The sequence below is a fragment of the Protopterus annectens genome, chromosome 7.part0 (assembly GCF_019279795.1).
Source record: "Protopterus annectens isolate FY-2018-M chromosome 7.part0, PAN1.0, whole genome shotgun sequence".
Lineage (NCBI taxonomy): Eukaryota > Metazoa > Chordata > Ceratodontiformes > Protopteridae > Protopterus > Protopterus annectens.
Window position 1 is genome coordinate 13171801 of NC_056739.1, and position 22356 is coordinate 13194156.

The 22356-nt window shown below is 42.7% G+C and overlaps 1 protein-coding gene across 1 annotated transcript in view; it reads right to left on the reverse strand.

The window, feature by feature from the left end:
• LOC122805771 (synaptonemal complex protein 1-like) overlaps window positions 1–22356 on the reverse strand; it is a 5909626-nt gene that overhangs the window by 1613651 nt on the left and 4273619 nt on the right. The window contains exon 19 of the mRNA XM_044076039.1: window positions 18631–18693. Within this exon, the coding sequence (XP_043931974.1) occupies window positions 18631–18693 (63 nt within the window). The remainder of the gene's footprint in view (window positions 1–18630; window positions 18694–22356) is intronic.

The window sequence follows — 22356 nt, forward strand, 5'->3', positions numbered from 1 at the left end:
TTTAGTAGGGATTTGAAAGTATGTTTACTATTTAAACATCTAATGTCAGGGGGTAGAGAGTTCCAGGCCTTAGCAACTGCATAGGAATAAAGAGATTGGCCTGAGCTATGTAAGCAACTGGTAACAGTCAGTAGGGCGGTATTGGAAAATCTTAGTTGACGCACAGTATTATGGAAGGTGAGCAAACCAGAGAGGGCAGGTATTTTATTTGGTTGGTATAGCAGTTGATGGGTCAGGAGAAGATTATTGTATTTTAGTTGGTTAGGGAGTTCTAACCATCCTAGTTGTCTTAGGGAGAGGCAATGATGAGAACAAAACTTAGCATTGGTTGCAAATTTTGAGATTTTACTGTAGCCGGTAGATAGTTTCAAAAGGTCAGATTTGTTTAGGTTAGTTAGAACTGGGGAAGCATATAGTAAGTTGGAGAGTAGATGGGTACGAGAAATAGTGATTCGGGATTCCTGTGTGAGGAAGCTCTTACAGCGGTAGAGTGAACCTAGTTTTTTATGAACTTTGGCAATTGTCAGTGCTATATGTTTGTCACATTTTAGGTTTTGGTCAATAGTTACACCTAGTAGCTTGGCTTGGGTTACTGGTGTGATAAGGGTATTGTTGGAGGATGTTATTGAGAAGGGTGAGGTAGGGGTGAAAGTTTTGGATGGGTGGAAGATCATGCGTTGGGTCTTAGATGGGTTTAGTATGAGTTTGGAGGAATTTAGCCATTTTTCTATAGTAAAGGCTTACTGGGTTCTATCTTGGAGTAATTGTAGAGAGGGGGGTTGAGCAAATAAGGGTGGTGTCATCAGCATACTGTACTATATTAGTTTGTTGGGTAGCAGAGGGGAGGTTATTGGTAAAGATGGAAAACAGTACAGGACCAAGAATGGATCCTTGCAGAACACCTTGTCCCACTGGGAGGAGAGGGGAGAGAGAGTTATGCCATTTAACAGCTTGTTGCTGGAGGGACAGATAATTTTTAAACCACAGTAGACAATAGTTATCCAGATTGAGCTCAGAGAGAGTTGACAGTAATTTGCAGTGGGATACCATGTCAAATGCCTTTGATAGGTCTAGGAAAATAACAGATACTAAATTACCAAGATTTCTATGTTGGTTGACATGGTCAGTAAAGTATATAAGGGCAGAGGTGGTACTATGGTTTGGCCGAAATCCATGCTGGGAATTTGCTAGCAGGTTATATTGAAGAAGATGATTCAGTAGTTGGGTATGTACACATTTTTCTAAGATTTTTGATAGGGGAGATAGTATAGCTATGGGGCGATAATTACTAAGTTCTGTGTAGGGGGATGACGCAAGAAATTTTCCAGAGAGAGGAAACAGTGTGTTCAGCTATGCATGTAGCTTAAGTGTGCAGTGTGTGTGTGTGTGTGTGTGTGTGTGTGTGTGTGTGTGTGTGTGTGTGTGTGTGTGTGTGTGTGTGTAAATGTCTTGCGGTGTGTGTGTGTGTGTGTGTAAGTGTCTTGTGATACAGCTGGCTTGTCAGTGGTAGTTTTAGAATGCTTGTGCATGTGTGAAAAAATATCACCAATTTCATCTGTGGGCACACATATATTACTCTTCCAGGTACCAACACAGAAAAGCAGTTAACAAGTAATGATCTTTCAAAAATAAGGCATAAAATGCACTACAGATTATCTAAGCCCTATTAGAGCAAGACCCCCAAATGTACAGCATTTTAACACAGGTTTAGTAAGGACACTATCCTCAACCTCTGTCCTAAGCCTCACCTAAACACGGGTATCCACAGAAGATCACTATACCTTATGTGTGGATTATGGAGTGTGTGGTCATAATTTCTTTAAGTTTTCCCACAATCAAACCTCAGAGTTATGCAAAGATGATCTCCATAGCTTGTCTAGAAGCACTGTACTGTAAAGAAGTAGCAAACTGGAATACATTACTGTAATTACTGCTGTTCACTTTCCTCACATGTGCATGTATATAAGAGGAAATCTTTTGAGGTAGGGGTAAAGATGCATGCTGGGTATATACATATGACAGCAGCAAGCTGAATTATATCTCTGCAGCCATTTGTTCTTTTTTGACCCAGTCTCACATTAAAGGGGTATATAAAGTGGCTGTCATTGGCAGGTTAGTGTGTGGAGGCATGCTGTGTATATTTATGACAGCAGCAATTTTAAATATATGACTCTGACAATTTCTTCTTTTACTTTCATCCCAATCTAACTCCAAAGGGGTACACAAAATATGACCAGCTTTTTTTTTTGCAGGGCTGGGGGGGGGGAGGCTGTAGGGAGGCAGGCGCTATTCACAGATATGATTCTATGTACCTCTGCATTTGTCTTTTAAATTTATCGGTAACCACCGCTTTTTTTTTTTTTTTTTCAGATTTGAAGATTAAGCATTGGACAAAACATATTTCTTCATTAAAAGAACAAAAATGAAACTACTTTCCTAACTTATGAGTTTTCTTTAGATTATTATTTGATCAAGAGGGTGGAAAAAAGCTCTAAAATATACCACAGAACACCTAAAACCAAAAAACTTATGGGTATCTAGCAGTCCCCAGACCCTAGGCTTACTTCAGGTATTTCTTCCACAGTTATTACAGTACCATCTGGTCAGTTAGGGTATGTTGAAATCATTGAAGAAGAAGCAGAACAGGAAGCCAGAGTGTGAAAAAAGTAACATGTAATCTGTCAGAATATTATGTGTGAGGTGGCCATACTGGGGGGGGGGGAGTGGTTGTGTGCAGGAGGATAGTGGGGAGTGATGGGGGGGTGCACCATGGAATTTGCTGCCTAGGGATCCCTTTTGCCTAAGGACAACCCTCATGATTGTTGCTACTAAAATGCCAGGAAGAATACAGTGAGATCACAATCATAAATTAAACTACACAGTTGAAGACAGTTTTAGTGTATATGAAAAAAAGACATTTGTGCATCTACTTACTATAAATGCAGATGTTTGAGTATTTTCACTGTTGTAGTAATAACCTCTGGGACTTTGTGCCATGGAAGCCATTGACCGTCCCAAATACCAGAGAGTTGATACCTTCTCCCCCAGGGCTGGTAGACACCCTCCCATCTGATGTCGGGAAATCAGGGAATAAGGTTCAGAAATTCTTCTAGCTGATGTAACAGCCACCAGTAGGACAGTTATTTCAGGTGATGAACTTGTGGTCAGAATGCTTAGTTAGGTTTTCAAGTACAAAGTTTAGGCCACAGTAGGGGGAAGGGGCCCTCCTTGGGGGATTTAGTTGGATGATATCTTTGAGAAATTGTGTTAAAACAGGATGAGAGATCAAAGGTGGGAATTGTCAAGATACCCTTGACAAAGAGTTGTCTGGAGGGAATGAAGATCCTATCATCCAGCCTGCCAGCTTCACAGTCACCAAGTGGGGGGGGGGGGGTATGGTGTCTCCATGTTCTGTGACAGGATATCTACCTCCAATGGAAGCATTCAAGATTTCTCTTTGGCCATGCTATGGAGCATGGAGAACCAATACTTTCTGGGACAAAAGGATATTATCAGGATACTCCTCAGCCAGTTCTCCCTAATTTTTTGAATCACCCTGGAAATGAAGGGTAGAGGAGGAAGGTGTATAGAAATCGACCTGTTCAGGAGAAGTAGAAGGCATCTATCCTTCAGGCTGTGTGTGTTGAGGTCCTTTGATCTGCTGGTTTTCTTTAAAGGTAAACAGATCTACATTTAGCATACCCCACTCATCTGTGAGTCTGTGAAAAAATGACAGTTTTAGCATCCATTTTTGTGGGTCTATCACAGACCTGCTGAGATGGTTTGCCAAGTTGTCTTCTGTTTGTAAAAGGTACTGAGCCAGTAGCTACAGTTCCATCTCCTGTGCTTCCTCACAAAGATGCATGGCCATACATCACTGTATTGCTGTCAGTCCTGATCAAAAGAATGCCAAATTCCCACTTTTGTTTAAATGCCACAAGGCCTCTGAGACCATCCGTCATTTCTTCAAGTTGATGTTTTTTTATGAATGAGCTGTCCCAACTGCCTTCCATCTTTACTTCCCTTGTGTGAGTACCCTAAGAGAGATTCAAGGCATAATAATAATAATAATAATAATATCCATTTGCTAACTGTGTAGGCCCATGAACACACAAGTCCCTTTTCAGGGGGGACCTGGAAACAATGTCTGGTTAAGTGACTTGCTCAAGGTCACACAGTAGGCAAATGAGGGCTGAAGGAATCAAAGCAGGCATCCATAGTGATTACTAGGTGTCCTGCCTGAATAGTGAAGGGGACTCCTGGGTTCAGGTTGCAGAAACCTATCCACCGCATGAGTTCCTTCTTGGTCCAGGAGAGCAGTGTTACCTTGAAATGCAAGGGGTGTTGTTGTTGGTATCACATACCTTTCAAATACCACTGGATATTTCTCATGTGTAATTTGGCCAGGAATTTCATCAATATGCAGGAGGCCATGTACCCCAAAATTCTCAGACATTTTCTGGCTGTGTCTGTATACTGCCACATGACTGATTAAAAGCACTGGTAACAAAGATGATCTTTTCCTAGGGAAGAAAAGCTTTCTATGTCCTGGAATTAAACATTGCCCCTAGAAAGGTTACTTTTGTGGAATGCTAGAGGATGGACATTTTCAAATTGAACAAGAATCCCAGATTTGACAGGCATTCCTGTCTTTAAATTACTAGTTTCCCATCAGGACACAAGTGCTCATCATCAATTGAATTCTGCTCACTGCACACTCAGGCAATTCTGCAGTCCATGGCTGCCACCCCACCCATACAGTCTAGGAAGGAATCAGTACTGCAAAACTAAACCAATGATATACCCTTTGAGCCTGAAGAGCAGGGTCAGTCCACCCAGGCATTCTACATCACACTTGGGCAACTCTGCAGTCCACGGCTACCACCCCACCCATACAGTCTAGGAAGGAATCAGTACTGCAAAACTAAACCAAGGATATACCCTTTGAGTCTGAAGAGCAGGGTCAGTCCACCAAGGCATTCTACATGCATGTGTTATGATAGTGAAGCTTTAACATTAGCTGTGTTAGTAGTTCTCAGTGTGCTAATAACACTGACTGACTGAGCCTTGTGTCCTCCCTCCTTTGCATCTAATAGAGCGTAATGGTGCATGGTGGTTCAGGATGGTTAAGAATGTAGTATTAAAATAGGCTACAGCTTCATCAAGTGGAAGATATTTTAGTGGTGTCCAATTACATAGTTTAAGTTCTGTCAGGAAAAGATCATGGTTAAATTGTTTTTTGCAGCGAACAGTTCTGGCAGTGCTGGGAAGAGTGAGGTTGGTTTTAGATCGAATAAAGTAGGTTAGGGAATGGTCACTTAGATCATCTGGGAGGGTCCCTACTTTGTAGGTTTGTAGAGGATTATTAGTGAGTATCCAGTCCAATGTAGTTTCTTTGTTGTTGGTTTTGTGAGTTCTGGTAGAGGAGTTAATGGTTTGTGTAAAGCCATATAAGTTAATATGGGTGGAAGGGTGTATACTATTACAGGACTGCCAATCAATATTGACATCTCCTACAATTATAGTTTCTTGTGGGAGGTTGATAGTAATAACATTCAGGATATTTTCAAGGGTATTTATATTGTTTCCTGGTGGAAGGTATAAACAGATGACATTAATAGCTTTACTAGGGTTGACCTGAAGTTTAGTGATGAGTATTTCGGCTTTATTGTCTAAAGGTGGGTTAAGGTCAATGGTGCTGATTTGTAGTTTGGTTTTGTAGAGGATTGCGACTCCTCCTCCCTTTTTAGTAGTACGGTCTTTTCTGATGATGTTATATCCTGGAGGGGTTACTTCGTTATCTTTGATTGAAGGTTTAAGCCAAGTTTCAGATAGGCATAGGATATCGAATTGGTGGACATCTAGGAGGGCATGTAGGTGTGGGATTTTATTATTAATGCTCCGTATATTAAGATGTGTTATAAGGATAGAGTTAGCTGGCTTGGAAGGGGTTATGGAGCTACTGGTAATAAGAGTACATTTATCAGCGGTACAGGTATGGTTAGGACCAGGGTTTGGGTATATGTCTCCATCTAGTAGGGAGTGAAGGTATGTGATGTGAAGAAGCCTCCCTTTATCCAAGAAAGGAAATGGGCAACACAGGAAATTTCCAAAAGTCCAGAATACAGCAAAGCCTGTATTTGGACTACTCTAAGTCAGGTAAGACGGGAAACAAGGATAATTTTTTGTTTTTTTTTCTTTTTTGCAACAAACAGCAGGAAAATGCAATAAATATGTAACACAGGCTAGCGCACTTGAGTGTATAGCCTCAACAGGTAAATGCAACAAACAGGACAAACTTTAAAAGTGCAGGTGCAAAAACAACTTTAAACAGTTTAAAACAGTTCAAGAAGCAGAAATACTTGCAGTTTAGCTAGATCGGACAGCCGCCCAGGTAGTAGCAGGAAAAAAAACACTTTTATCAGGTTAGCAGTCACTCTTTTAGCCTCTCTGCTGCTAGCACCACTCTGCAGGACCACGAGGAGCTTGGCTGAGTAGTAATAAGTCTATATTAGATTCCTGCTGTTTATGGAGCTATCTTTAAATTACTAGTCTCCCATCAGGACACAAGTGCTCATCAGCAGTTGAATTCTGTTCACTGGTAAGCCATTAGACCTCAGGAATTTCTTAGTGTTGTTTTTAGCTAATTATTTCGATCTATACAACTAATATTCATTTTCTAATTCTTGACTATTGCTCTGCCAATTTGTTTATTTCACTGGTCTGATTCTGCCATTCAGCAACAGTGTTTTACTGACATTACCACTACAGCTATGTTGTCTCTATGCAACTATGCAGTGATAGTGGTGGGGTTTGTCTATTCTCTGTGATTAAAACGTAACCCTCAAAAGCAGCCCTTTCAGTGCTGTTTGCCTTAGTTTTGTATCACTTGAGCCCCACCTGTTTATTTGCATCTCTATACATTCCCCTTTATTGCTAATGTATCTCCCTACTCTAATCTGTGCACAAACTGACTACTAATAAGCAAGTCAATATGAAGACACACTCCCAACCTTAACAAACTTTGCTGTCTCTTCTCTCCTTCACTTTACAAGTAGAGTTTGTATTACTACTCGACCCTTGAGGCCTTCACTCAGTTTTCCACTGCTTGCCTCTCTGGTTTGGCTGGTTTCTTTGCATTGCACCTGGTTCACACCCTTTTTGCTACCACCCACCTCGATACCAAGTCTGTATTAGATTCCTGCTGTTTATGGAGCCATCTTTAAATTACTAGTCTCCCATCAGGGCACAGGGGGTTTAAGCCCTGCTCCATTCGTCTGTGCTACGCACCAGCTCACTTTGTGCCCCACCCTGCCCCCCATTACATCTAGATTTATTCTAGGCACTAACCCCTTCCAATAACCAGGAACCAATTAGAACAATACTAGTAATCTATCTCCTCTGCCACCCACAGTACCCAAATCCACTTCAATCTAACTGTTCATCTGACACAGTCAAGCTACTACCTAATATGCTTATACTCCTCACTTGCACTCTTCTTGCACACCTTACATCCTACCAGAACTCCATAACACACAAACCCCACTACTATCACTGCACCCTTACTCTCACTTCTATCCATCACCCAACTAATAATTACACTTGTCATACCATCACATTCTCTATTCCAATACACCCACCATACTACCAGTCACCTTTTACATTCAGACAAAAAATATCCCTAAAATATGACAGTTTAATTTCAGGATATATAAAACTTATGTTTACTTCCCTATCTAAATTAGCCCTCAGTGGTGATATCCACCCTAACCCTGGTCTTACCATTACTAACTCCTCACCTAAAAATCTGCCTAATAGCTGCTTCGTCTCACAACTAACATCCAACAGAAAGCCATCTGACCTCTTGTTCATGTGTCTAAATATCAGAAGTATAATTAATAAAACCCATGACCTAAACACCAACATACCCTTATACTCTCCTGATATTCTCATCCTGACTGAAACCTGGCTCAATCCTCACATCAAAAGTGAGGAAATACTCCCAAGAGGTTATAACATTCTTTGAGTAGATAGACTATCTAAGAAAGGGGCTGGTGTGGCTCTAATGTTTAAACACCACCTCAATATCCAGATCCTAAAGACATCTGATCCCACATTGGAAATGAAGAAATCCTATATGCCAACCTCAAACTAAACCCAAATAAAACAATTAAAATCATAGGATGCTACTTCCCACCCGGCCAAAACATCCCACCCCTGGAAAACCTCCTGAATTGGGCTAACCATTCCCTACCCCAGGAAACCATAATCCTAGGTGATTTTAATATCAACTGGTTATCTTGTAGTAACAATCATCCAGCCCAGCACCTAAACCTTCATAATTTTTCCCAACTAATACAGTCACCTACCCGGATAAATAAAAACTTTAACAGACATACTACTCTCGACTGGATATTAGTCAATAAAGACCCTCACTCATACTTAGCTGGCTGTCTACCAGACAGCCTCAGTGACCACATACATTCCAACATTCCTTCTGAGACACCACTTAAATTGTGCTAAACCCATTATCTATAGGCAAATCTGAAATAGGGTAAAGTTTAACCCATTATCTATAGGCAAATTCGAAATAGAGTACATTTTAACCCTCTCTCCTTTATCTCATCCCTTCAAAAATGTGACTGGACATCACTAAAGTACCTCAATCTGGATGAAGCCGTCCACTTCTTCAACAGCACCTTCCTAAACATCCTAAACACACGTGCCCCCATAAGAAATGCCAGAATCAAAACACTGTACTCCCCTTGGCTACAAAAAAGCACGAGGGCACTAATGAAAATCAGAGATAAGGCCTGGGAGCACTGGCACTTAACAAAAACTCCCTCCCCTACACAGTCATTCCTAGAGTCGCGCAACAAGGTCAAAAAGCAAATAAAAGAAGATGAAACCCAATATTATCAGTCTGCCCTAAACTCCTCCCACCACAACCCTAAGCAGTTCTGGTCCACAATAAACTCCATTCTCCACGCAGGTAAAGTAGGCACCCCCCTACCTACCACTCCCCGTTCCTCCAGCAGTATTGCTGACTCATTCAATAAACACTTTCCTGAAACCATTCTGTCTTTGACTAAACAACACAACCCTCTACCCACCCTCCCCACATCAAAACCAAATACTCTGCCCACAGTCTTTTCTTTTTCATCAGTGCCTACCTTTCTACCTAACACTCTAGTAATAGGCTAGTCTATAGTCAGGCACACTGACGTCCCACTCACTGGGCTGGACAAGGAGAAGGTTACTGTTAGCTGCCTGTCAGGAACCAGAATCAACCACATAACACAAGCACTCAGGTCACTCCAGAACAAGTACAAATATGACTATGTCATTGTTCATGTTGGTGTGAATGCCCTGAGACATACCTCCCTGGACTACATGAAAAGAGACATGGAAGAGCTCTCTGATCATGTAACCCAGGCGGGTATGACCCTGCGTAGCATCCTGTCCTCACCAAGAATGATACCACAGTATAAAGAAAAAAATGATCAATTTCAACAACTGGCTAAGCTTCTGGTGTCATTCAAAGAGGATCCAGTGTCTGTCAGCTTGGGACGACATGCTCGAAAGGCCTCGTTGCTTCACAAGAGACAGCTTGCACCTGTCACCCCTAGGCTTTCGAATACTGGCCAAGGCTCTTTCTGCCCCCATAGTGCCTTTTTTAGGCAAGGCTCAAAAGTCAAACCCACTTCCGTAAACAGCACAAATTAAAAAAACATGAGGGTTATGCTACTCAACGCCAGGAGTTTAAATCTCAAAATGCACACGCTCGAAGCACTCCTCAGTATGGAGAACGTCGACATCTCTGGAGACACTGGAAAACATGAAAGTCCTACCGAACACCCTGATACTGGGCGATTTCAATTACCCTACCATTAACTGGGAAAACTACTCAAGTACAAACTCCCAGGTCCAGCGCTTCCTGGAACTTATCAACTCAAATGCCCTGGATCAGCTGGTAAACTCCTCTACCAGAGGTGAAAACATATTGGACCTGGTCATCACCAACATGGGCAACAGGTGTTCTGCACCGGAGGTCAACCCGTCACTAGTTAGATAAGACCATAAACTAATCACTCTGGATGTCCACACCACACCACCACCCCCAACCAAGGAAACCACAGTGAAAAACTTTTCTAAAGCAAACTTCACCTTACTTAAGACAGAGGTGGTAAGTTTGACAGCCCCCACGCTAAAGGATAACAGTGCCCAAGATGCAGGAGCCTTTACAAATGCACTCTATGAGCACCTACAAGGATGCATGGATCGTGCGATCCCTAGCAAAACCAAGACTCACTCCACTAAGAGAAGGAAACCAGTCTGGTGGAGCCCTGCCATAAACAGGCTATACAATAGAAGGAGGAAACTAGTTCAGAAAAAAAGCAAATCCGAAGAAGGAAAGAATCCCTGATCAGTATCAGTAAGAAACTAAGTTCCCTCATAAAATCATCCAAGGCTAACTTTGAAAGAAAAATAGCCAAGGATTTGAAAGATAACTGCAAAGCCTTCTTTAGCTATGTCAAGAATCTAAGTGGCAACTCACAGATATGCTCTGAGCTAGTGCAAAATAGCACAAAATATACTGAACCTACTGATATTGCCAACATCCTGGCAGATAGATTCAGTGCAAACTTCACCCCCAAAAGGGCCCACAACAATATCGGAAAAGTGTAGTGTCCTGGAAATCACAGACGCACAGGTGAAAACAGCCCTTTCAAAAGCACAGCATCAATGGGACCAGATGGTGTCCCAGGCTGTGTCTTGCACGAACTACAGAACGAACTAACCCCCCACCTAAATACACTGTTCAACCTCAGCCTCTCCACAGGCTACTTGCCCATAGAATGGCACACAGCAACGGTTATTCTGCTCCACAAAGGAGGGGCCACAACTGACTCTGGTAACTATCGTCCCCTAAGCCTGACTAGCCTGGTCTGCAAGGCTATGGAGCACATCATCATGGAACTCATTAACAAAGACATTGGGAACCTCCAAACACTTGACCTGACCCAGTTCGGCTTTGTTAAGGGCAGATCATGCCTACTAAACCTGGTTGACTTCTTCAAGACAGTCACCAAGGCCATAGATGAGGAGAAGGTGGTTCACAAAGCCTACCTTGACCTTGCCATGGCTTTTGACACCATTCCCCACTCGAGAATTATAGAAAAACTCACCAGCCTGAATATAAACCCCTACGTCACAAGATGGGTTGCCAACTGGCTTACAGACAGAACCCAACACGGTAAGAATAGCGGTCTCCAGGTCCGACTCTAAACCAGTCACAAGTGGTGTCCCACAAGGCTCGGTCCTGGGACCCCTACTGTTCGGCATATACTTCTCAAAATTACAGGCAAACACAGGAGGACTATGGCTAACCAATTTTGTCGATGACTGCAAACTGGGAGCCATAATTGACTCTCCGGCTGACATGGACATTCTCCAAAAGGGTCTTATTGAGACGGACACCCGGTGTCAAAGTCATGGTCTCAAGTTAAATGCCAAAAAATGCATAGTCATCCCATTTGGGAAAAACAAAACACCCATGAATTACCACATAGGTGGCAGCCCCCTTAATATAGAAGAGGTAATAAGAGATCTGGGGACCCAGGTAGATAGTAATCTCTCCTTTGACAATCATATTGCCAAAGTAGTTAGAAAATCCTTCTATTTAGCCCATCTAATTACTAAAGGGTTCGCATCTAGAAATAACGAGGTTATAGTGCCCCTCTACTCGTTACTCATCAGACCCATCATAGAGTACAATGTCCAATTTGGGATGTACCTCACAAGACACTTCCAACTGCTGGAAATACCACAAAAGTACCTCACCAAGAGGATTACTGGCCTCAAACATATGTCCATGCAGCCCGACTGGAAAAACTCCGGCTGTACTCAGTGGCATATCGCTTACTCAGAGGTGATCTCTGCCTGACTTACAAAGCCATGTCCAACTCAGAATTGATGGATATGCTCCACCTAAAGAAATCCAAGTCACTGCGAGCCACTCGCTCTAGTGAGCTAAACCTCACCACAACAATAAACAGAACATGCCGGAGGGAAAAATTCCTGTCACAGAGACCCCCTTTGGAACAAAATTCCTAACTACATTAGGCAGAGCCCCTCACTAACACTCTTCAAGAGAAACTTTGACGAGTGGATGGGTAACAGAAACTAAACCCTTGGGATCATTTCATTGGCTCTTCTTGACAGAGGCTCAGTTAATTAATCAATGAGGTGGCGAAAGCTGATACACACTGGCTAGGCTTATAAATGCCCTCGGGCAGATAGCCTAGTACCTAGCTATGAACCTATATAAAAAACTTCCACTGACATTTAAGCCTACAAAACTTGTAGCTGACAATCTCTCCTCTGAATACCTAAAAATAGCAGCAGAAGCCCTAGCTTATCCAGTCTCTATCTTAGCTATGTCCCCACACTGTGGAAAATATCCATCATTCCCCTCCATAAAGGTGGCTGCTCCACTGAACTTTCCATTTACCGTCCCATAGCCATCCTTTCTCCATTTTCCAAGATACTTGAGAAATGCATTCATTCTCAAGCCTTGGACTCTTAGCTAATAACTTCCTCTCCAGCACCCAGCATGGTTTCAGGCCATACCACAGCACTACTACCGCCTTGCTCTCTTTCACTAATGCTATCCTTCATCATAAAAATAATGGCCTGTTCTCCTCTGCTATATTTCTGGATCTATCCAAGGCTTTTGACATGGTCTCACACAAACTATTAATCTCTGTTCTCACTAACCTATCCTTTTCCCAATCAGCTACTGATTGGTTTCACAGCTATCTAACTGGCCACCAGCAATCAATTGTCTGGCATAATGACCTACCTCCCCGACTTCCTGTAACACTCAGTGTTCTCCAAGGCTCCATCCTTGGTCTTCTGCTATTCTCACTCTTCACCAATAATCTATTCAGTCACCAAGCATGCTTCTCTTATACAGTATGCAGATGATTCCACCCTCATCTGCTCAGTCCCAACTATAAATGAACTTCACAAGATCACACAGGAAGCCTTTTCATCTGTAGAAAACTGGCTATCTAATGCCCAGTTATTACTCAACCCGAGCAAGACTAAACTCCTTATCTTCCAACCCACTAAATCTAACCCAATTATCCCCCATTCTAGCCAAAGACAATACCATCATCTCCCCAACAGAACACACCAAACTACTTGGTGTTGAGACTGATAATCTCAGATTTGACACTCATTTCTCTTACCATAAAAAAGGTTCACAAAATATTAGGTGCAATGTACAGAAACAAACAATTCCTCACCAAGACAGCCAGAATTTCTGCTGCCAATTCCCACCTAATCTCCACTTTACTCTACGCCTCTCCTATACTTACCTACCTTAGACAAACAGACCTAAACAAGCTCAAGACTTGCTACAATAAAATTGCTAAGTTTGCCACTGATGCATCTTATTGCAGCCATCACTTTTTCTCACTTAGAGAACTTGACTGGCTTGAACTCCCTCAATTTCTTCTTTATCTCACTTAGAGAACTTGACTGGCTTGAACTCCCTCAACTTCTTCACCTGAATCAACTTTCCCTTTCCCACAAATTAGTAAACCATCCTCTTAAAGTCCCATCCCTTCAAAACCTTCTCCAGCCCTACTGCTCCACTAGACCTCTACGCTCAAGCAGGAAAAATCTACTTCTAGTGATCAAACCCAAGAACTCAGAGAGAAAAGCACTATTCTCCTGTGCCATATCCAGATTATGGAACAATCTCCCCCCTCTATAACCATGCTACCTTCTTGCAATCACTTCAAGACTGCACTAAAAACTCACTTAAAAAGTCTCTGGTTATGCCCATGCACCAATCCCGACTAGTAACCCTCATTTTACCTCCCCTTCCTCTCTCCTCCCCTAGCCACCGTGCCTCACCCTGACTGATCATTGCATTCCTTCCTCTGCAGGCTCTGGCTCACCCTTTACCCTCCCATTCCCTCCTCACTCAATCTCTCAGACCTGTTATAACATGCTTAACTACCTCACTTCATCTCAACTCCAAATACATATCCAACTGACTTATACCTAGCTTCCTCTCACTACCAAGTATACTAGTCTCTCAGTCTCCTCTCTTAATCCTCTGCTTTCCCCTTCCATCCCATTAGCCCTTCTAGCTTGTTCCACTTTCATCTGGAGTTTCTGCTTTATATCTGCTTCAGTTTAGTGCAATATTTGTATATAAGATTTAGGTATATGAGTTTAGAACAGTATCTGTTTGAGATTAGTACTATCTGTATATACATTCTACCTTTATTCCTAGCCTCTAGCTAGATATTGGTATATCTATTCATTACTATGTTTCATATTGTATGTATAGGTAATGTTTGCTGCAGTATCTATTATTTGCTATTGTATGTATACTCAATTGTTCTTCATGTACTCAGCTGCTCATTTATTGTTCTGTGGAGCTTTTCTCCCCGGGCCTCCACTGAAAAAGGACCTGTGTCCAGTTGGAATTTCCCGGTAAACAAATGTAAATAAATAAATAATTCCATAGTCAGATGGTGTAAATAACAGAGTTTCTCCACTGTACTTGCCTGAATGAGGCAGTCACCCATGCAGGGGTTAATGTAAATACCCTTTATCCTGCAGAAAGCAATTACTGGAGCCAGACATTTGGTGAAAGCTCTGGAAGCAGTTGACAAACCAAATGGAAATGCATAAAATTGTATGTGTACCCTCCTGTCCTGAAATGAAGGTATCTTCCATGTTCCTTCATTATGAAGACGTTGAAGTAGGCATCTTTCAAGTTCGGAACAACTATGTTTGCCTGAGGACTAGTCATAGGGAGAAGTTTCTGCAAGGTGAGCATTTTGAATTGTAGGACTATAAGAAACTTGCTTAGCTTTGAGAGATCCAGAAATGGCCTCCAGGATCCTTCCTTTCTTAGGACCAAAAACATGAAGTAAACTCTGTTCCTATCTGTTCTGCAGGAACAAGTTCTATGGGACCCCACCTTAATAGGTCTTGAATTTTAGTCTGTGCCTACAAATGTTGTCCTCTTGGAACCAGAGGCAGCAATACAAACCTTGGAAAGGATAAGAACTGCAATTTGTATTCTGCCTTTAAATTTTTAGAACCCACTTGTCTTGAGTGATGACTTGCCCATGTTTTAGGAAGAGGAAGAGTCTGCCCAAGCCTTGTGAGGGAAGGGATCCTGTGTTGGAAAAGGATTTTCTGGTCATAAATGCTATGTGCTGGGCCATGAATCTGTGACCCTCCAGGTCTGATTTAGGGCTGGCTTGCCATCTTCTTGGATGTTTATCTGTCCTGGCCTTTCTCCTTCTGGATATGGATTGAGAGGCAGGAAAGGATCAGGTTTTAGCAATGTAGTTTCTACTGAATCTAAGGAGTGGAATCTGCAGAAATTCCTTGACCATCTGCATAGTCTTATCCTTCTCCAGTCTTCTGAAACACTTTGTTCTTGAAGTCCAAAGAGGAAATCCTTGTCTAGGATTGCATCAAGGAGGTCTGCTTTGACATGGTTGGGTACAGACTGCACTCTATACTAGATATGTCTCCTGATGTTCAATCTTGAAACAGCTACCCTGCTTGATGTTTCTTGGACATTAAAGCAACATTTCAGAAGACTGCATTACAAACTAGGAAGTAGTGTTGCAGAGGTCTAGCAACTCCTTTTGTACAGTCCTGTCCCCTCCATCAACTCTGGCTACTGTTTCATCTGGTCTAGGAAGGATTCCTGCAATTAGCAGTATAGAAATAGCAATTTAAGGCTCTCATGTTTAAGGTAGGCAAAATGCAAACTTTCTTTCCAAATCTGTCAAGAGTTCTATTCTCTTTATCATTTAAAGGATTCTTAGAGATCCGGCTCTTGACTCTTTTGGAGCCTGAGAAGACTACCTCAGGATTTGCCACAGAATTCCTATAAAGATGTTTGTAAAAGTCCAGGACTCAGTAAAAATGGTCAGGTTTCCTAGGGGTAGGGGACTGGGGGTTAAGCTGTGGAGATTTGTCCTGTACAACATCATCCACCACCTCTAATACTGGAGCAATAGACAGGGGGCTTGTACTTATGCAGGTCAGGAACTACCTGACCCTCTTCTTGGACAGAAGGTAATCCTTAGCCTCCCAAGAGAAAAAGTCTCTCATCTTGTGTAGATTCTCTCCAAAGGATAGGTATTCAGGTGGTGAGGCTAAGGCAATGGTGTCTTCTGACTCAGAGCTGGTATATGACCCTGTGGAAAGTTGGCCCACATATGCCAACTCATCTGCATCTGAGTCACATGAACCTGAAGACTACAAAGGTGAAAAATTCCCTAGTTCCTTTGGCTGGAGAAGTTCCTCAGGCAGGTTCCTTGCCAGGATCCTGCCATATGGACCTCATAAAATCCATATGTTCTTCTGCTAACCTGAGAAGGTCCTGAGGATAGGCCTGGGAGAGGGGCTAAGACCCCAGTAGTGTAGGTCAAGACAAGCCGATAGCAGATGTCTTTAATTTTGTCTTGGGCCTAATCCTGGGTATGTCGTCAGTTGTGATTAGTGCAGGCTTCGGGTGGGCAGCCATAGCTTGCATCTAATCTGCTGAGATCTAATCTCGGGTGCTACCATAGGAAATACTGCCTTCCCCCTCAAAAGCTTGCATGTGGGAGTCAGAAGCTGGTACCTGCCAAGTAAATCTGACATCAGATGAAATCAGCCTGAGTGGGCATCAACCAAACTGATAACATGACAACCTCCCTAAGGTTTCACCAGAAGTCTCCGCAATTTTCTCAGTCATCAGAGGAGACTGCAAAAGTACCTCTCCTCCTTTGACAATCTCTAGACTAAGAAGGCTCTCTCATACAGAAATGCTGTCATCAGGCACCCTAGCTACCTTATGTTGATTCTCCTTCCATTTGTGAGGGAAATCAACAGTGGAAATAACACATGCTATGGCATGAAAGCTTCTCTTCTGCTCTCTTCTTTTCCTAAATGATTCTGCAAAGTCTCAGCCCCACAACTGATAGTTACAGAGTTAAAATAGGAGCAATGGGGACAGTTCAGCACATCACATGTTAGGCCCATGCAGAACTAGCAAACATGGTGGAAGTCCCAGTGGGGGATTTGTTTTCCACACTCCAGACACACACTGGACTTAAGTAATGTCTAATGATAACAGTAATAATAATAACAACAACAACAATAATAGCAACAGCACAAATGGAAGCTCCTCAACAGGACACTTATCTCTCTATGCTCTATCTCTGGCAGTACACTAAACACCAAAAGTGTGATGAGAGACTTAGAGACACAGGTGGACAGTGGTCTCACCTTCGATAACCACATTGCCACAACAGTCAGGAAATCCGTCTATGTGGCACACCTCATCACTAAGGGCTTTTCATCCAAAAAAATGAGGTCATTGTCCCACTGTACTCATCCTTCATTAGCCCCACTATAGAGTACAATGCCCCATTTGGTATGTACCTCACAAGGCACCTGGAACACCTGAAAAGGCTGCAGAAATACCTTACTAATAGAATCACAGTCCTAAGGCAGATGCCCTATGCTGACCGTCTAAAAAAACTCCAGCTATACTCTGTGGCATATCATCTACTCAGAGGTGATATCTGCTTAACATATGAGGCCATGTCAAACCCTGAGCTGTTGGGCATGCTCCACTTAAATAAATCCCAATCCCTCAAAGCCACACACTCCAGGGATCTAAACCTTGTCATCACAATGAACAAAACATACTGGAGGGATAGGTTCCTGACCCAGAGACTCCCCATACTCTGGAATAGACTGCCCATACATGTCAAGCAGAGCACCTCCTTGGCCCTCTTCAAAAGGAACCTTGACGATTGGATGGGAGATAGGAAATTCACCCCGGGGACCATGTCAGTCACGCTGCTAGACAGGAGTCCAGGGAAGTAAATATGGTGGGAAAAAATATCCAGGGAATTGTTATGGCTAGGCTTGTATAGGCCCTAGGGCCAATAGCCTAGTACCAACCTATGAACCTATAAGAAATTGCTCTAGCTGACAAGCTATTCCCTGGTATCCTGATGTCGGATAAGAGGGCATCCATCAAGCCTGAAGGAAGGGATCAACTTTCTGGTAAAGGCCAGCTATAAGCTTCCATGGCAGGAAATCCTAAAGATTATTACAGCAACAATGAAGCATGATGAACATCTCTTAGTTAAAGACTGCATATAGACATTGGCTAACAAACACAAATACTTATGTAAAGCAAAGCAGTGGGAAAAGTAAGCAAATCAGTGGGTTGTCATACTGCATTCATTTTATTCAGTGCTTGAACCAAATGAGGAAACACTGTAACAATGGTCAACCAAGTACTTCCTTTGATTTAGCTGTAATGCCTCCCAGTCTGAGATCCAAATTTTTAGATGAAGATAAAATATTTTGCATTCTGTGAGAATTTTGCCACATGTATGTTTTGTTTTTATGCTTCTTTCACTACGTTTATTGCATAATGCAACCAAAGTTTTAGGACAAAGATCAATTATAATTTTATATTGCACAATTTTGTCCAATGTATATTTCTTAGGCTATATTTCATAAAATTCAGTATATAAAATATAACCACAAACATTTATTAAAAATATTTCTTACCTCACTTTCATGGAAACTGCATTGTTTGTTGCTTTCAGACACTTTCTTTTTCAGTGATTTGTTCTATTAAAAATGTATATTCATTAATACAAATAATAAAATAAAATAAAATTCATTTTTCACTATCTACCTATACAAGCACAATTAAATGCAGAACAATGAAAAATTATGTGCATCAAGTTTTTCATTTAATGAAAGAGACATACTGAAAGCACAGTTGTCTACTTACCTGTAACAGTATGTAGAATTTCACATTGCCTGAAGGGCTACTGTGCACATCCAAGGTATGCAAATTCTTCTCTCCCTAGTTTTTAGTGTCTGGAAAGAAAAAGTACAGTTGTGTACACTTACCATAAATGTAGATGTTTGAGTGTATTCACTGTGGCAGTCATTACATTTGGGTCATCTGCCTGCAGGTAGTCCTCAGCCGGCCTGAATATCAAAGTCGTGGATTCCTGCATCGGATGCTGTCTCTTCCGTGACGTCAGGTCGTCAGGGGTATAAAACATGCAGCCGACACCATTACATCAGTTTTTCTTGCTCCAGATGTCAGGTGCCCCCACAGTTGGAAGCAATTATATGTTAGGTTACACCTCCAATAAAAAGCAAATACACCAGAAAGCTTAAATACACCAAACAAGAAGGAAGGTAGAGCAAAGAGAAGTCAGGAGGCTGGAGGGAGAGTAACCAGGACAGAAACAGTGAATACACTCGAACATCAACATTTATGGCAAGTGTACACAACTGTACTATGTTCTTCGTGTTTCACTGTTGCAGTCATTACATTTGGATTGATTCCCAAAGCTAAGGAAGGGAGGAGGAATTTAGAGAGCATTAGGACCAGCTATTAAGCCCTGCAAGACTGCAGTGGCAAAACCAGCAATGGATTTAGAAAAAATAGGCATGTTGTAATGCTTGGTGAAGGTATGTACAGAGCTCCAGGTAGCAGCTTCTAGGATGTCCCTGGTAGGGACTCCTCTGAGGAAGGCTGTAGAGGTAGATGCAGTCCTGGTGGAATGTGATCTTATCCCCTGTGGGGTAGTTTTTCCATGGTGCTTATTGCAGAAATGAATGCAATGGGCTATCCACTTAGAAATGTTTTTCTTTGATATGGCTTTCCCCTCTGCCCCTGCAGCAAAGCCAACTAGCAGCTGTTCAGATTTTCTGATAGGCTTGGTCCTGTCCAAATAAAATCTAAGTTGTCTGTGCACGTCCAACGAGTGCAGTATTTGTTCACCTTTGTTTTGTGGGAGTAGGCAAATGAATGGACTGATTTAGGGCCACACTAGACACCACCTTGGGCATAAAGGAAGGACTGGTACTGAGGGAAACCCTGTCTGCATGGAAGATAATGAAGGGCTCCGCTGCCATGTGGGCCTGTAATTCAGACACTCTTCTTGCTGAAGTGATGGCTAAAAGGAAGGCTGTTTTCCAAGAAAGGAATTTCAAATCTGCAGTTGCAGCTGGTTCAAATAGAGGGAGAGTGAGCTTTTCCAATACAAAGTTAAGGTCCCAGGCTGGAGTAGGGGCTCACCTGGAGGGGGTCTTACATTTTTGGCCCCTCTGAGGAACTGCTTTAGCAGGGGGTGAGAGAAGAGGGGTGGTTCAGTATTATAATGTGCTGAAATGGCAGAGGCATGAATTTTAATTGACGAGAAGGATAGGCCGTTGTGGAGCATTTCTGTTAAGTGCTGAAGTATATGAGGTAAGCTGGGCACTGTTGTGCCCATCCCCTGAGTTTGGCTCCAGGAACAGTATCTTTTCCACTTTTCAGCTTAAGATTTTCTAGTGCTAGGCCTCCTTGCTTCCAGAATAACATCTAACACCTGCTCACTGAGGGATACTATTGGACAGCTCAAGAGATTAGCCAGGCTGCAAGGTTCAGGGTTTGAAGCTAAGGGTGCAGAATCTGGCCCGCCTGCTGGGACAGCAGCGAAGGTGTCTGATGTAGGTGCCATGGCTCCAGCAGTATCATACTGCACAAGAAGGGGTACCAATTCTGGCATGGCCAGTTTGGTGCAATAAGTATTGTCCTTGGTTTGTCCTGTTTGATCTTTAGCAGAACCTTTGAGAGGAGAGGCAGAAAGGCATAAACCAAGAGGCTTTCCCAGGTAAAGGACAGGGCATCCACTTTCCAAGCTTGACTGTGGGGAGTCCTTGTGCAGAATTTGTCCAATTGGTAGTTCTGGGGAGAGGCAAACAGGTCTGTTTCTGGAGTCCCCCATCTGTTCAAGAGGTTGAATATTTTGGTTCCAATTTCCATTTGTGTGGGTCCATGAGATTTCTGCTTAGGTCATCTGCCAGTGAATTTAGCTTATCTGGCAGGAATTGAGCTTGTAGGTGCACTAGGTAGCTCAAGGCTGTGTTCCACAGAGCCATAGCTAGTCTGCAGAGAGGGTACAAGTGGGTTCCCCCCTGCTTGTTTATGTACCACATAACTGTGGTGTTGTCTGTCTTACCAATAATTGTCCTGGAAGGATGTGGTCCTTGAAGGCTGTCAGGGAATTCTGTACAGCTAATATTTCTTTTTGGTTGATATGCAGGTGCATCTGACTTGGGTTCCATTTGCCCTGAATGCACTGCCCTGCCAAGTGAGCCCCCATGCATAGTCTGATGCGTCTGTTGTTAGGGTTTGGGCAGCAGGGGGTAGATTGAAAGGGAGCCCCTTGTTGAAGTGGCAGGCCTCTGCCCACCAAAGGAACTCTGACTTTATACAAGGAATGATAGGAGTCATTGTTTCCAGGTCATGAGAATGTTGGCACCATAGGCTTTTTAGATGCCATTGTGGTTTCCTCATATGCAGTCTTGCATATGGAATTAGTAGAATGCAAGAGGCCATGAACCCCAGGGCTTGCAGAATTTTCCTTGCAGATAGCTGGGTCTTTGTGGCCAGTAGTTTGAAGTAGGCTGTCAAATAAACTTGTTTCTCTGGTGTGAGGAAAGCCATCTAGGAAGTTGTGTTCAAGCTTGCTCCCAGGAATACAATCTGTTGGCAAGGTACTAGGTGAGATTTCTTTTCGTTTATGGTGTACCCCAGCAAGGTTAGAAGTTTCTTTACAAATGCCAGATGTTTTAATAGTAAGTCCTGGCTTTCTGCCTGAATCAGACAATTGTCCAGGTATGGGTATATTTGAATATTTCTCTGCCTGCAAAATGCAATGGCTGTCCTGCAAGATTCCCTTATTGGAATGTGCAGGTAAGCTTCCTTTAAGTTTAAAGTTGCCAACCAGGCATCTTTGCCCAGCACAGGGAGCAGCTGTTGAAGTGTTAGCATTTTGAAATTTGGGATTACCATAAAAGTGTTTAGAATAGAGAGGTCCAGGATAGGATGCCATAAGCTGTCTTTTCTGGGTACCAGGAAAAGTCTTGAGTAAAAACCTTGTCCCCTTTCTTCTGCTGGGACAGGTTGAATAGCCCTGATACTTAGAAGAGAGAGAACCTGCTGTTGAGCCTCTGCCCACTGATTTGGGAGTAGGTCTGGCAAACCGTTTGGGGGTGGTAAGGTGTGGAAGTGGAATCTGTATCCTTGGAAAACTATATTTAAAAACCATTTGTCCTGGGTAATGAGTTCCCAGTTTTTTACATGCAGGGCGAGCATAAGGGAGCAAGCAGTTGAGCAGGGCTTGGAAGGGTTAAGGTTAAGTCATTGTGACATTTTTCCATAGGGGGTGTCTTACTACTTCCAGCTTTGGAAGTGAGAGCTCTCCCACTGCTTAGGCCTGTGTG